The 12,799-nt window shown below is 47.8% G+C and overlaps 1 protein-coding gene across 1 annotated transcript in view; it reads right to left on the bottom strand.

The window, feature by feature from the left end:
* PTPRJ (protein tyrosine phosphatase receptor type J) overlaps positions 1 to 8,125 on the bottom strand; it is a 166,823-nt gene extending 158,698 nt beyond the window's left edge. Inside the window, exon 1 of the mRNA XM_061201764.1 lies at positions 7,677 to 8,125. Within this exon, the coding sequence (XP_061057747.1) occupies positions 7,677 to 8,120 (444 nt within the window). The 5' untranslated portion in view covers positions 8,121 to 8,125. The remainder of the gene's footprint in view (positions 1 to 7,676) is intronic.
* Positions 8,126 to 12,799: the final 4,674 nt, after the last annotated feature.

Raw genomic sequence — 12,799 nt, 5'->3', positions numbered from 1 at the left:
CTAATTTTAAAAATTTTGTAACACAATTTTTACAATTCATAATTATGGCCTTTTGCCCTAACTTTAAAAATCTAATTCTTGAGAAGATGAAGTAATGTTCTTAAATTTCTATATCCATTTACAAGGAACTTTAACATGTGATCCCATTTAACTTATCCAACTACCCTGTGCGAGAGGTACCACTGCTATTATTAGCATTTTAGAAATGTGAACGCCAAGGATCAGAAAGGTTAAGGCACCTGCCCAAAGCACACAGCTAGTTAGATGGTGGAGCTAGGAGTCCAACCTGGCAGGCTGGCTCTCAGGTCTATACTCTCTTCATCACCCAGGGGTCTTATTTATCTCTGAGTTCCGAAGGACAAGGGCTGCATCTAAAATAATTGGAAAATATATGTAATTGAAACACAAATTAGAGACAAAGGACTAACTTCCTCAATTTCCAAAGCGCTTGTACAAATTGATAACAAAAAGACAATCTTTTTTTTTTTTTTTTAATGAACAGGGAGTTAACGCCCGCCCCCCCCCCAAAAAAGAAGGAATTAATGCAAATAGCCCAAAACAAGAAAAAAATGCTCAACTAACTCAAAATTGAAGATATAACTAAAAGTAACAGGATACAATTTTTTACCTCTCAGGCTGGCACACATTTACAAATTTAACAGTCCTCAATTCAGCTGAGAGTATGGAGAAACAGACACTCTCCAAGCCTATGCATGCAGGTACAAACTGGGGAAAATTTAACAGCTTATCAAATTTTTGAATGCATGTACCCTCTAACCCAGCCATCCTAAAATTAGAAATTTACCCTATGGATATTCTTGTGAAGGTTACAAGAAATATGTATCAAAGACACTCTCTGAAGCATGATTCGTAAAAAGGGGGGCGGGGTGTCTAAAAACAACTTAACTGTCCATTGACAGGAGAATGGCCAAATAAACTATGGTAAAGTCACACATCAGAATATTAGGCAGTCATTTAAAGAAATGAGTTAAAACTATGGGTACAGATATGAAATAATCTCCAAGATAACTAAGTATTAATAAATTAAAAGCCTAAGTAGAAAACAATGTATATATAATGTTTCCTTTAATGTACCTTTTTAAAAAGCTCAACATAGATACTTGTCTACATTACATAGAAACTTTTTTTTCCTGGGAGGAAACCAAGGCTACCCATGGGTTATCTCTTTGAAGAGGACTGATACCTTTCTAAATGTTACAGTTTTAGATTGGAGGGTTTTTAACCTGGGCTTCATGGTCTATTTTAAGGAGTCTGTGAAACCCCTGAAATTGGATACCAAATTGTAAATGTGTGCATTTCTTTTAGGGAAAGGATTCTTCGCTTTTACATACCCTGTAAGGATCTTAAACCTCTCCCTCCCCTGAAAGATTAAGAACCACTGTGTTGGACTCCGTATTGGTGCTGAGTTTTAATATTCACTCACTTCTTTGCTCAGAAGCCATGAAATAACACTAGACTGTGACCAGCACAGGCACTCAGAAAAACACCACCCCATCCCTGCCCTGGAGAAGGAGATAGTTTGTGGCATAATAATGACATTGTCTGCTCAAGCCTCAGAAATGGCAACAGGGGACAGCTTCCCTCTAACAGGAAGAAGGAAAAGTGGAACTGAAAATTATTTGCATGTTTAAAATTAGACCTTCTGTGGGAACTGACACTACTTCGCTTTCAAAGTGCCCCCCCATCTGCTGTCTCATTGCCATCACCCGTCACCCAGGCATTTACATGCTGTGGAAATTCTGAGACAATAGGATGACTATTAAGGAATCCTATCACTGATAAGGAAGTAATAACAAATTTCCTACAGCTCCCGTCTTCCAAGGGGTCACCAGAAAAGCCACCGGAAAGCCATACGAGGAGGTGACAAAATTGCTGTGGACTTCTCTGGTCTGAGAGACCTGCAGCTTCCAGGGATCTCCACTTAGAGACTCTCTGCCCCTCTCATGACCACTCCTTCCCTGGCAAATCCAGTGCCAGCCCTTTCTCTGGAGGGGCAGCAAAGACATCACATGCACGGCCTGTATCACACCTGTGACTGGTTAGCTGGGGGTGATGAGAATGATGTCAGCCCCACAGCCTGTAAGAGTCACGAAGCCAGGCTGCTTCTCTTGCTCATCACCAGGGCCTCCACTCAGTGCCCGTCCCACAACCAGTACGTCCCCAATTTAAGCAATTTATCACATTTACAAGTGTGCCGTAACCACACCATCTTTATATAATTCTGTACTCGATATTTTTCTTTAGCTTAACTTTTTATTAAGTTTAAACAAATGTATTTACCATGACCCTCATGGGTTTGACATCTCACTTATAATTTTTTTACTAACGCTCCCCTAAAATAAATAATTATTAACATTTTTCTAAAATGTTTTGTGAGCCAAGTTCATTTTACACACCACTAGGGTTATTCCGCACCACTGTGCGGGAGACGCGTAATAAATATTTGTTACATGAATTAATGATTTGAAGCCCCACCTCCTCTCCGCAGATAGCAGCAGCCACAACTAGCAACTGAGACTCGGAATTTACAGAGCAGTTCCTCTTCTATCTTACTTGATCCTCTCAGCCACCCAGTGAAGCAGGAAGTATTAGTCCCATTTTCCAGATAAGGAAATGAGGAGTCACAGAGGTTAAGTGGCTTGCCCAAGTTTATGCAGCTACTAACTGGCTGAGCGAGGACCTAAACCCAGGTCTTTCCATCCCAGATCCCACTCTGTCTCCACTAAAGCAGGCCTGCCTCACATACTCAGGCTCCCAAAGAAACATGAGCAGGAAAGGGGGTTCCTGGGCTGTCTGTGTTACAAATGGAGTAGATTCTACAGGGTTTAGAATGCAGAGAACCCAAAATGACTCCCTGCCCCATGAGGGTTCAGGCCCCACAAGACTGTCCTTCACCACAAGTCAGTCACCTCCTCTCTTTTTTTTCCCCCCGTTTTTTTTTTTTTATTGAAGTATAGTTGATTTACAATGTTGTGTTAATTTCTGCTGTACAGCAAAATGATTCATTTATACCTACATATACATTCTTTTTAAAATTCTTTTCCATGATGGTTTATCACAGGATATTGAATATAGTTCTCTGTGCTATACAGTAGGACCTTGCTGTTTATCCATTCTGTGTATAATAGTTTGCATCTGCTAACCCCAAACTCCCACTCCATCACTCCCCTACCCCCCACCCCTTGGCAACCACAAGTCTGCTCTCTATGTCTGTGAGTCTCTTTCTGTTTCATAGATAGGCTCATCTGTGTCACCTCCTCTCTTAGTTGCACACTGAAGACTTTTGTAAAACACATGAATTCTTCCAGCACAGGACAGTAAACTGGAGCAGCAGAGATGGCAAACCCACCTCTGCCATGTACTAGTTATGAATCTTTGGTAAGTTCTGAACCTCAGTTTTCTCCCGGATAGAACGGGATCAGGGAATTCCCTGGAGGCCCAGTGGTTAGGACTCAGTGCTTTCACTGCTGGGGCCCAGGTTCGATCCCTGGTCAGGGAACTAAGATCCTACAAGCCACTCGGTGTGGCCAAAATTAAAAAAAAAAAAAAAATTAAAATAAAATAAAATGGGACCATGAACAGCACCTACCTCTCAGTTATTTCTGCAATGGTCAAATGAGATAATGCATTAAAACCCTTAGTGCCTGCCACATATAAAGTTACCTATTAATTAATGTTATCAGCAGCATTCTATTAGAAGGGAAATGCACAGAAAATTGCCTCTTACCCTACACTCAAAATAATTCCCTTGGCCAAGCAGTGAATGAACTAAGTAAGTAATTGCTGATGATGTGCTGGCTAAACCCAGGCTTACAGTCATTCAGCAACTCTACCTGGGCCTCAACCCCAAGCAAAAATTACTTTTAGGAGCTAAATAACCTCTTTGCTGACCGAAATTGCTCGCTCAGGAGCCAGGATTCTCTCTGCTTAGGAAACCTTGGGTGTTCTGTGGTTATCTTTACCGTGGGGCTAAACTTGAAGTCGGCTCAAAGTCACAGTCTAACCATAAACCAATTTGCTCTGTTTTCTTAAATTGTCTGCAAACAAAACATAATCGTTTGGTTTTTCCGTTGTTGTTCTGAAGCAAAACAAAAATATTTAAAGTCACGCCTATGAGAATTTAACAAGGAATTTCAAGGGGAGTCAAAATATTTTTTTGTACCCTGGATGAAACAGGTAGGTAAGAGGGCTTAAGGATTAGCTACAGTAGACAATAAACACAAACAGCTATTATTCACCAGGAAACAAGAAAACAAAGGAAAAGCAAATCCAAAACACTATAAGACCAACAAAACAGCTATCAGTCACCAGTTCTTTTTTTTTCATTTGAAAGCAGCCCACTATCAAGCTGATTTTATAAAGAATCTGTCAGGACTGCTTTTCTCCAAAGAAGGAGTCAAGGGGGAAAAACTGCTTTGTCACATTGCCTAAAACATACACACAAACCAAAATTAGTGGGCAAAAATGGTACAAGAATGGGTGAAGTCACTGCACCCAGCAAAGTCCTCATATTGGAATCATCTCTGGCCATCCTTCCTGTCTTGGAGAAGGGGAATGAGAAGCCAGGTTTAAAAATTGCTTTTTTGGGGCTTCCCTGGTGGCGCAGTGGTTGAGAATCTGCCTGCCAATGCAGGGAACACGGGTTCGAGCCCTGGTCTGGGAAGATCCCACATGCCGCGGAGCAACTGGGCCCATGAGCCACAATTACTGAGCCTGCGCGTCTGGAGCCTGTGCTCCGCAACAAGAGAGGCCGCGATAGTGAGAGGCCCGCACACCGCGATGAAGAGTGGCCCCCGCTTGCCACAACTAGAGAAAGCCCTCGCACAGAAACGAAGACCCAACACAGCCATAAATAAAATAAATAAATTTTAAAAAAATTGCTTTTCCAGCCCTACTAAGCATTGAGTCTTCCAGCATCTCAGCTTCCTTGCTTCCATACCCATCATCATTAATGCCCAGAGCTTCATCTTTTCTATAACTTGGCCATTTTTTAAGCTGCTACAGTTGATTCCATTTTAAAACACACACCATCCAAGCCTTACAAAACCAACCAAGTGTTAGGGAGGCAGTCAGATAACTTCACCCACATTTCCTATATGTATTGTACAAGCTTCAGAAATCTCAAATATGACTTTCAATCTCAAATATGATTCGACTTTGAAAAACTCAATTTACACCCACAGTTTCAGGAGTACACAGTGAGGCAGGGCTGTGCCTATAGTAAAATTAAGAACAAAGAGAAAACATGGCCAAAAAAACAGCATCATGAAAATCTGAGGCGCAGGCAAGCGACACAGGTTCCAGTCCCAGCTCCTCTACAGTCTTGCCAGGTGACCTCAGCCCAATCGCTGTCTTCCCTGGGCCTCAATAGCCTTATCTAAAAAAAAAAAAGAAAAAGAAAAGAAACAAACAAAAGAACAAAGAAAAAGGACTTTGAGCTATCTTGAAGTCTGGTCCAGCTCAAAAACGCACTGATTCCCTGAAATACCCAATATCAAAATAAACCGTCAAATGTGGATTTTGAAGATGCTTTTTCAGAGAGCCTTTTAGACTTCCTATTTTATAATGTATCCAAAAATGAGAAATAAAGAGCCCTCTTGAGTTTCTACGGGACAAATTAGAGAGGAAGGAAATATCTGAATAGGGGACAAGTGTAGCGTGGCAAGATGCTATTGAAACACAAGGAAGGATTGGGCAAGAAATAAATTTACCCAAGAAACTTCTCGCTGATTCAAAGCACAGCCAGCAACCATCAGGGCCCAAGCAAAACCATAAATAATATAATAAAACATATATGTACCAAAGTAAACTAAAAATAAATGAAGTACTTCTTTAGCATTAACTTTGGTACAAGAGATCTTCAATATGAGACAATATTTTTTTAATCTCATATACTATTCTCCATGAATTTCCTTACAGGGTCAGGGAGAAGACAGTCCATACACACTGTACCTTAATGTTAACCCCATCTGGACACACTTTAATGTTTACAAAGCTCTTTCAGACACTGGCCAGTGAAAGTCCCTCAAACAACTCTATGGGGCAGGTGGTCCCATGCTACAAAAGCTATTAACTGAGAATGGAAAAGACGGAAGAGCAAGTCCAACCTGAACCTGGCCCTGGAGCTGGTCTTCTGACACCTAATCCAATATTCTCTGCAGGAGGTCACAGAGCCTTCCAGGCCTTCAGGAGAGCCTGTTCAAAAGCCTGCCGAGGAAAACTGTGAGGGGACATTAGCAACCAGAGCGTCCTTTGGGTGCTGAGAGTTATCGCAGCCCCCAGGCCCCAGCTGCCTTCTTGTCCTGCCTGCTGGGCTGCATTGCTGCCCCAAGGCTGATGTTTCTGCTCTCAGACAATCTTTTTATTTGTGCTTGAAAAGTTTTCCCTTGTAATAACCTACAATGGAAAAGAATCGAAAGTATACATATAGATATATACATATATATGTATACCCGAATCACTTTGCTGTACACCTGAAACTAATACAATATTGTAAATGAACTACACTTCAATTTAAAAGAAAGAAAGAGAAAGGAAGGGACCTGGGGAAAAAAAAAGAGTTTTCCCTGAAGCCAGGTTCCATCCCCAGCCAGTAACTCACTTCCCAGGTTTTCAAACATCATGTCCTCAGAGCCGCTGTCTGTATAAAAGAAGCAAGGTTTTTCCTTTACAAAATGCACAACAGGGGTATCATCAGGGCCCTTTCCACTGCGAGTTCAAGACCCTAGCAGTCTCCTAGAAAGCTGTGAGGACGAACCCGCTGGCTCAGCTCCCGCCGCAGGGCTGGGTGATTCTGCTTTTTCACTTCTCTCCTTCCAGTTCCCTATCTGTGAAATGGGGACATCTCCCAGCTGCCCGGCCTCACCCCGTGGGAACACCGTGAAGGGGAAACAGCGCTTTCAGAAAGATCGTCACCAAAACGGCAGGCACAGCATAATCTGAAAAGCGAAGCTAGAAAACAGGACGGGGAGGAGGGGGAGCCGGCGCCCACAAAGCACGAACTAAGCATCCAGGGAAGCAAGCAGCTTCTCCGGGAAGAGGACCTTCGCCCGGAGGCACGCCTGCGAGTGGCCACCTTCTCCCGAGGCTGGGAACTTTCCCCAGAAGCAGCGCCCTCTGCCCGGAGGCCCCGCGCCTCTCCCACTGCCCGCCGCCCGGCGCCCGACCCTGCCCCGGCTCCCCGCGGCCGCCGCCGCTGCCCTTCGGCCCGGCCCCTCGGGCCCCCGCAGGCCGGGTCGGAGGTCGGCCGCGGCTCGGCCAGGCCCGCCCGGCTCCGCGTCGGGAGCCCTCCGCAAACACGCCCCCTCCGGCCGCCTCGGGCTGGCGAGCCGGGCCCGCGCCGGCCAGATGTGACCAGCTCGGGTCAGGGCCGGGCCAGAGACGGCCTGCAGCCCGCGCGGGGCCGGCCACGGGGAGGCTCCGGGCGCCCGGGACCCCGAAGCCCACCACCCTCCCTCGCGTACGCGGCAGCCGGGAAAAGGGCTCGGTCGCCGGCGCGCGAGGCCGGCCTCCAGCAGCGGGGGGCCCCGAGGACGCGGACCCCCCGCCACCTCCCCCGATCCCCGCAGGCAGGGCGCACCCGGGCAGGTGCAGGGGCTGCCAGTCCCGCCCCCACCCTCCTCGCGCCCCCCGCCCCCCGGGCCCACCCAGCTCACCTGGCCCAGGCGCAACAGCAGCAGCAGCGGCGGCAGCGCCCAGCGGAGCCGGGGCGAGCGCGGAGGCGGCCGCGCCTCCCGCGCCGCCTGCTTCATGCCCCGCGCGCCCTGGAACGTGCCCGGGACGCGCGAGTCGGGCCCCGCCGTGCGTCCGAGCCCCGGCGCCCTAGTCGCCGCCTCCAGCCGCCGTCTCCGCCTCCTCCTCCTCCAGCCGGTCCGCCTCGTCCCCGCTCCGCCCGCCCCGGGCTTCCCCGGGGACATGGCAGCAGCGGCGGCGGCGGCGGCCACACGGCGGAGCCTGGCGCGGCTGCAGCGGGGGGGACGCGTCCCTGGGCGCGCAGGGGCTTCGCAGGGCGGAGCGAGCGGCGCCCACCCCCTGCGCGCGGCGCCCTGATCCCGGCTCCGGCGGCTCCGGCGGCTCCCGCTGCCTCCTCCGCGCGTCATGCGGATGGGGCTGCAGGGAGCCTCGGCAAGCGCTCAGCCCCCTCCCTCCCCCCCTCCCCCTCTGAATATTCATCGCTTCCTCCCACCCCGGCCGTCCGAGCGGCTGCCGAGCACGGCGGCCCATCGCCGCCCTCCCGCTGCAGCCCCCGCCCCCGCCGGGCCGGCCGGGCGGCTGGGAGGGGGCGGCGGCGCTCCCCGCGCGCACCCGGGCGGCTCCCCTCCGGCGGGCAGAGGAAGCGCCCCCGCCTTGCCCGCCCTCTCCGCCCAGCCCTCCCACATTCCTGGGACTCGGCACCCGGGACGCGGCTCTGCGGCTCTCGAGCCACGAGCCCGTACCCCTCGGCCCGTCTCCATGGCCCCGAGTTTGGGTCACCAGATGTTGCCCGAGACCCCTGACGAGGGCACAGTCAGGCCTGCGTTAAGACGGCAACCTAGCGAAGGCCTGGCTGACCTTCGCTGGGTTGCCGGCGAAGGCTTGGAGTGGCAGTGGAGGTGCATGAACCCCTAAATTGTAGGGGACGTGCAGTGTGTTCTCCCCGCCCCCATCCCCGGACCAGGGAGACAGAGAGCGGGCATTGGATCGGGTCCAGTGATTAGGACCCCCGCTCTGCCATATGGTAAACCTGGCTCTGCTAGTAGTACTAGCTGTGTGACCTCGGGAGAGGCATTTCACCTCTCTGGGCCTCCTTTCCTCATCTGTGAAGTGAGGATAATACTAGTACCTGGCTGGAGAGACTTGACCATTACATGAGATAATGAACGGAAAGGACCTAAACACCCGGCCTGACACCACACATAGTGGGCCTCAGTAAGCAGTAGCTCTTCCAGCAGCTTTCATCACATTTTCAAAGAAGTCCACAACCCAAAAGGGGTTAAAGATTACTGCAGATGTTACTGTTATGCCCAGGCACACAGGAGGGAACTGAGAATCTGAGATGCTCAGCCTGTTGCCCAGGGAAAAGTAATGAGAGAAAGGGCTAAACCAAGGAGTGCTGGGGAGGGAGAGATGAATTCCAACCAGGGGAGGAGGTGACACCTGAGCTGGGCTTTGAAGGATGGGTTGAATTTCACCAGGAAGATAGAGGGGGGCAGGGGCTCAGGAAGTGGGAGCAACTTGGCAAAAAACGGGAGGCGGATGCTTAAGGCTTGGCGCTTCTGAGAAGCAGCGAATGGGAGGTTGAGGGGTTCATATATAGAGGAAACTTTGAAAGGCAGAATAATAAGTCTGGGCTGGATTCGACGTGCAGCAGATTGTAAACCACCAGGTGCCCAACACCACCACCAGACACTTCTTGTACCTCAGGTTCCCCATCTACGAGATGGGAACGCATCTTCGCTTAAAGGGTCTAAGCAGCTCCTACCAGGACTGCACACACAGAGAACAGAAGGTAAGGGAACCTCACCTGGTCACTCAGACACCCTGCCATCTTTTGTTTAAACACGGTGTAATTATCGTAATTCACCAGGAATTCTGTTCCTTCCTGACTCCTCACCTTCTTGGGGCAGAGACGGGTGGTTTGAAAGGCATTCCTATCCATGATAGCCAAAGAAAGCATGACTTACTGCTGGTGCTACCGGGTCTTCAGGTTGCCCCAGATACTCACAGACCCTACCGACCCTAAGGATCCACCCAGGCCTCCACTGCTTCATGACAGGTCTGCAAACAGCTCTGGGAATGCCAGCGTGCACTTGGGTTTTTCTCCTGGATGAAATATATGCTCACGGTTGTGTTAGCTGGAACCGGATTTCCCCACAACATGGTGATGAAAGAGAATAAACAGTATTTTCAGTAAAGGGAGTTACAACCTGAATAATAAACTACCTGTTCAGTCATAAACAGATAACACTGGATTAATGACCTATATGAGACATAAATTAATCCTGAGTAGGTGTGGTATAAACTCCCTGAGGGCAGGGATCAGACCTTTCTCCCCCTGGTTGCCCTGCAACACCTCACTCAGTGCCTTACCCATGGCAGGAACTCGGTATTTGTACAGCTGCATGATTGTATAAATGAATCCAGGGCAGCATGGTGTGAAAGCTCATTTTTCCACAAGGATAAATTAGGGAAGGGTCATTCTCTTTGCAAAAGGACTTGAGATTATGTTCCAGTGTACAGGAAGATCCTCAGATGCCACCTCCCCTAGAAATTCCCGGATGCCCCAACCCTGAGTTGGGTACCCTTCCCCCTCCGTGCTCTTGTGGCTCCCTGTGCTAACCTTACCTAACCACAGTGGAGTGTAAGTCAGGCCCTTGAAGACAAGGCCTGCATTTTACTTGTCACTGTATCCCCAGCACATAATAATCACTCATATAATATTTATTTAGCTAAATTGAATGCATTCCTTTGAATAGCAAACTAAGGTGTTAAATATATGTCTGTTCACACACACACACACACACACACACACACACCAACTTCCATTTGCAAACAGCTTTTCAGGAATAAATCTACTGTGCAAAGTTCAGGGCACATTCTCTCTGAGAATAAATAATGATATTTGACCTTTTAATCATGTCCACCCTCAAGCAAAAGCTAAAGCTTTACTGAATATTGGGCCAGGTGCACAGAGAATGAAAGGGTCAAAGCAAGAGGTTGGAGGGGAGCGTACCTGAATATGTTCCAAAATTGCCAGATAAGAATCACCCAGTGGCTTGTTATAATATACATTCCCATGCCTTTCCTTAGACTGCAGAGGACTGTATCTGTACTTTTCACCAGCTCCTTGGGTAATTCTTGCTGTGAAACAGGATTGGAAGGCACTATTATCTTATGGCTGGCCTGCATTGCATCCCTACTAATAATAAAGACCGTTGATCAGGTACTAACTAGGTGCCAGGCACTACTCCAGGTACTTTACATCCATTATTTCTGCTCCTCACTACAACCCTATAGAATGGGTATCATTATCAATATTTTAGGAACAAAGAAACTACATCTCAGAGAGGCTTAGTTACTTACACAAGATCACAGAGCTTCAGAGGGGCAAAACCAGAATCTGAAACCATACCTTTCTTGCCACTATGTCATGGTGCCCCTTCCCTTGACATTTGTAGATAACTTAATATAAAGTGTTTTATGTGTTGGCTGTTGTTATTACTTTTATCATGACTCTCTTGGGCCTCAGTTTCCCCAATTTTAAAATAGGCAGTGACAGAAGGTACAAGACTTTCCACTGCATCCCCCAAGAATGGGGAACAGGCAAGGCAACCATGTTTAATGAGAGGTCCACCATGCCAGCAGGAAGCAAGCCTGCTGGGCACCAGCCTGGAACCAGGTCACCGGCCCTGCAGGGAGTACATTCAGCCTGGCAACCCTCAGTTTATTTTAAAAGCCACCATGAGCAAACCATTCTCCAAAGCCCTCCTAAGCGGAATGGAATGTTTCTTGGGAGTCTGATTAGCTAATGTTGCAGGCATGGCTGCCCTGAGACCTTCCTGCCTCACAGACTTGAACTGAATCAGAATGGAAAGGAAGACTTTTCGAAAGTTCTTTAAAAAAAAAAAAAAAAAAAAGTAGCACTTCATCTTTACAATAGTAACAGGCTGTTTCCTGTGGACTAATAACTGGGCTGTGGTTAGAACTCCATGTTTGTCCACCAGACCTCAAACACTGCCTTAATCACCTGCCCGTGTACCAAACCAGGGAGTGCCTTGGCAAGGCCTTTTTTGTTCCTGACTTCAAGCACTTGCAACATTAGGCATGTTCATATTTCTTTGTGTGTGTGTGTGTGTGTATTGTGTGTTGTGTGTTGTATGTTGAGATAGGAAACAAAGTTTACTTACAAAGAAACAGTAGCATGTGACAGATTTTTCAGTGTAGAGAGCAGAAAGGGAGCCATTGCTCTCAAGAGTCCCCACCCTTTCCCAAATTTAGGCGCCCACAGGGAGGAGCCCAGTGGCTTCTGCACTTCCAGCTGTTAGGTCCTGAGTCAAGCTCCCAGGGAGCCCAGTACCAATCACATTGGGCTGGCAGAACGAACACAAGACCCAGGGTTTTGGGGTACCTGGGAACACAGGGAGTGTGTGGTAAGGAGACTTGGAGCCTAGGGGACAAGAGGCTTTTGTCCAGGGCTTGAGAACGACTTCCACACAAAGACCAGAAGTGCCAGGTTGGGGGCAGGAGGGCAGTCAAGCCTGCAGCAGAAACATCACCTCCAACAAAGGAAGGGCTGAGAGGTGTAAAGACAAGAAGAGGGAAAGTGAGCAGGAGACCCAGAGTCCCAGGGCTTCTTGGCAGCTGGGTCCTTCCAGCCTTGTTAAAAATAAATTAATTTTTTTCAGGTTTGAAAAGAAATGTTCTTTCTTCTTTTTTTTCTTTTTTTTCAGGTTGAAAAGAAAATCTTAATCACATTGGGCTGGATGTATACAACACCTGGGTCTCTGCAGTTAGAGTAAGAAATCAACTCGTGTGGGAACAATTGTATAGTGGAATCTTGCTAGTAGAGAAGAAAATACCCTGAAATCTAAATAAGCAAATAAAAATCATATATGGCACTATAGTTACATTATGTATATAAATGATATATAAACATGTGTATGTATATATTATATTAGTATATATCATATTAGAGAGATACAAGCATGAGCTTTGCTAGTAGCAATAAAGTCTAGTGGATATGAGTCTGGACTCTGGAGTCAGCTGCCTGGGTTCAAATCCTGGTCCTGCCATGTATTAG

This window comes from Eubalaena glacialis, chromosome 10, assembly GCF_028564815.1.
Source record: "Eubalaena glacialis isolate mEubGla1 chromosome 10, mEubGla1.1.hap2.+ XY, whole genome shotgun sequence".
Lineage (NCBI taxonomy): Eukaryota > Metazoa > Chordata > Mammalia > Artiodactyla > Balaenidae > Eubalaena > Eubalaena glacialis.
This window is presented reverse-complemented; position numbering and strand designations above follow the sequence as displayed.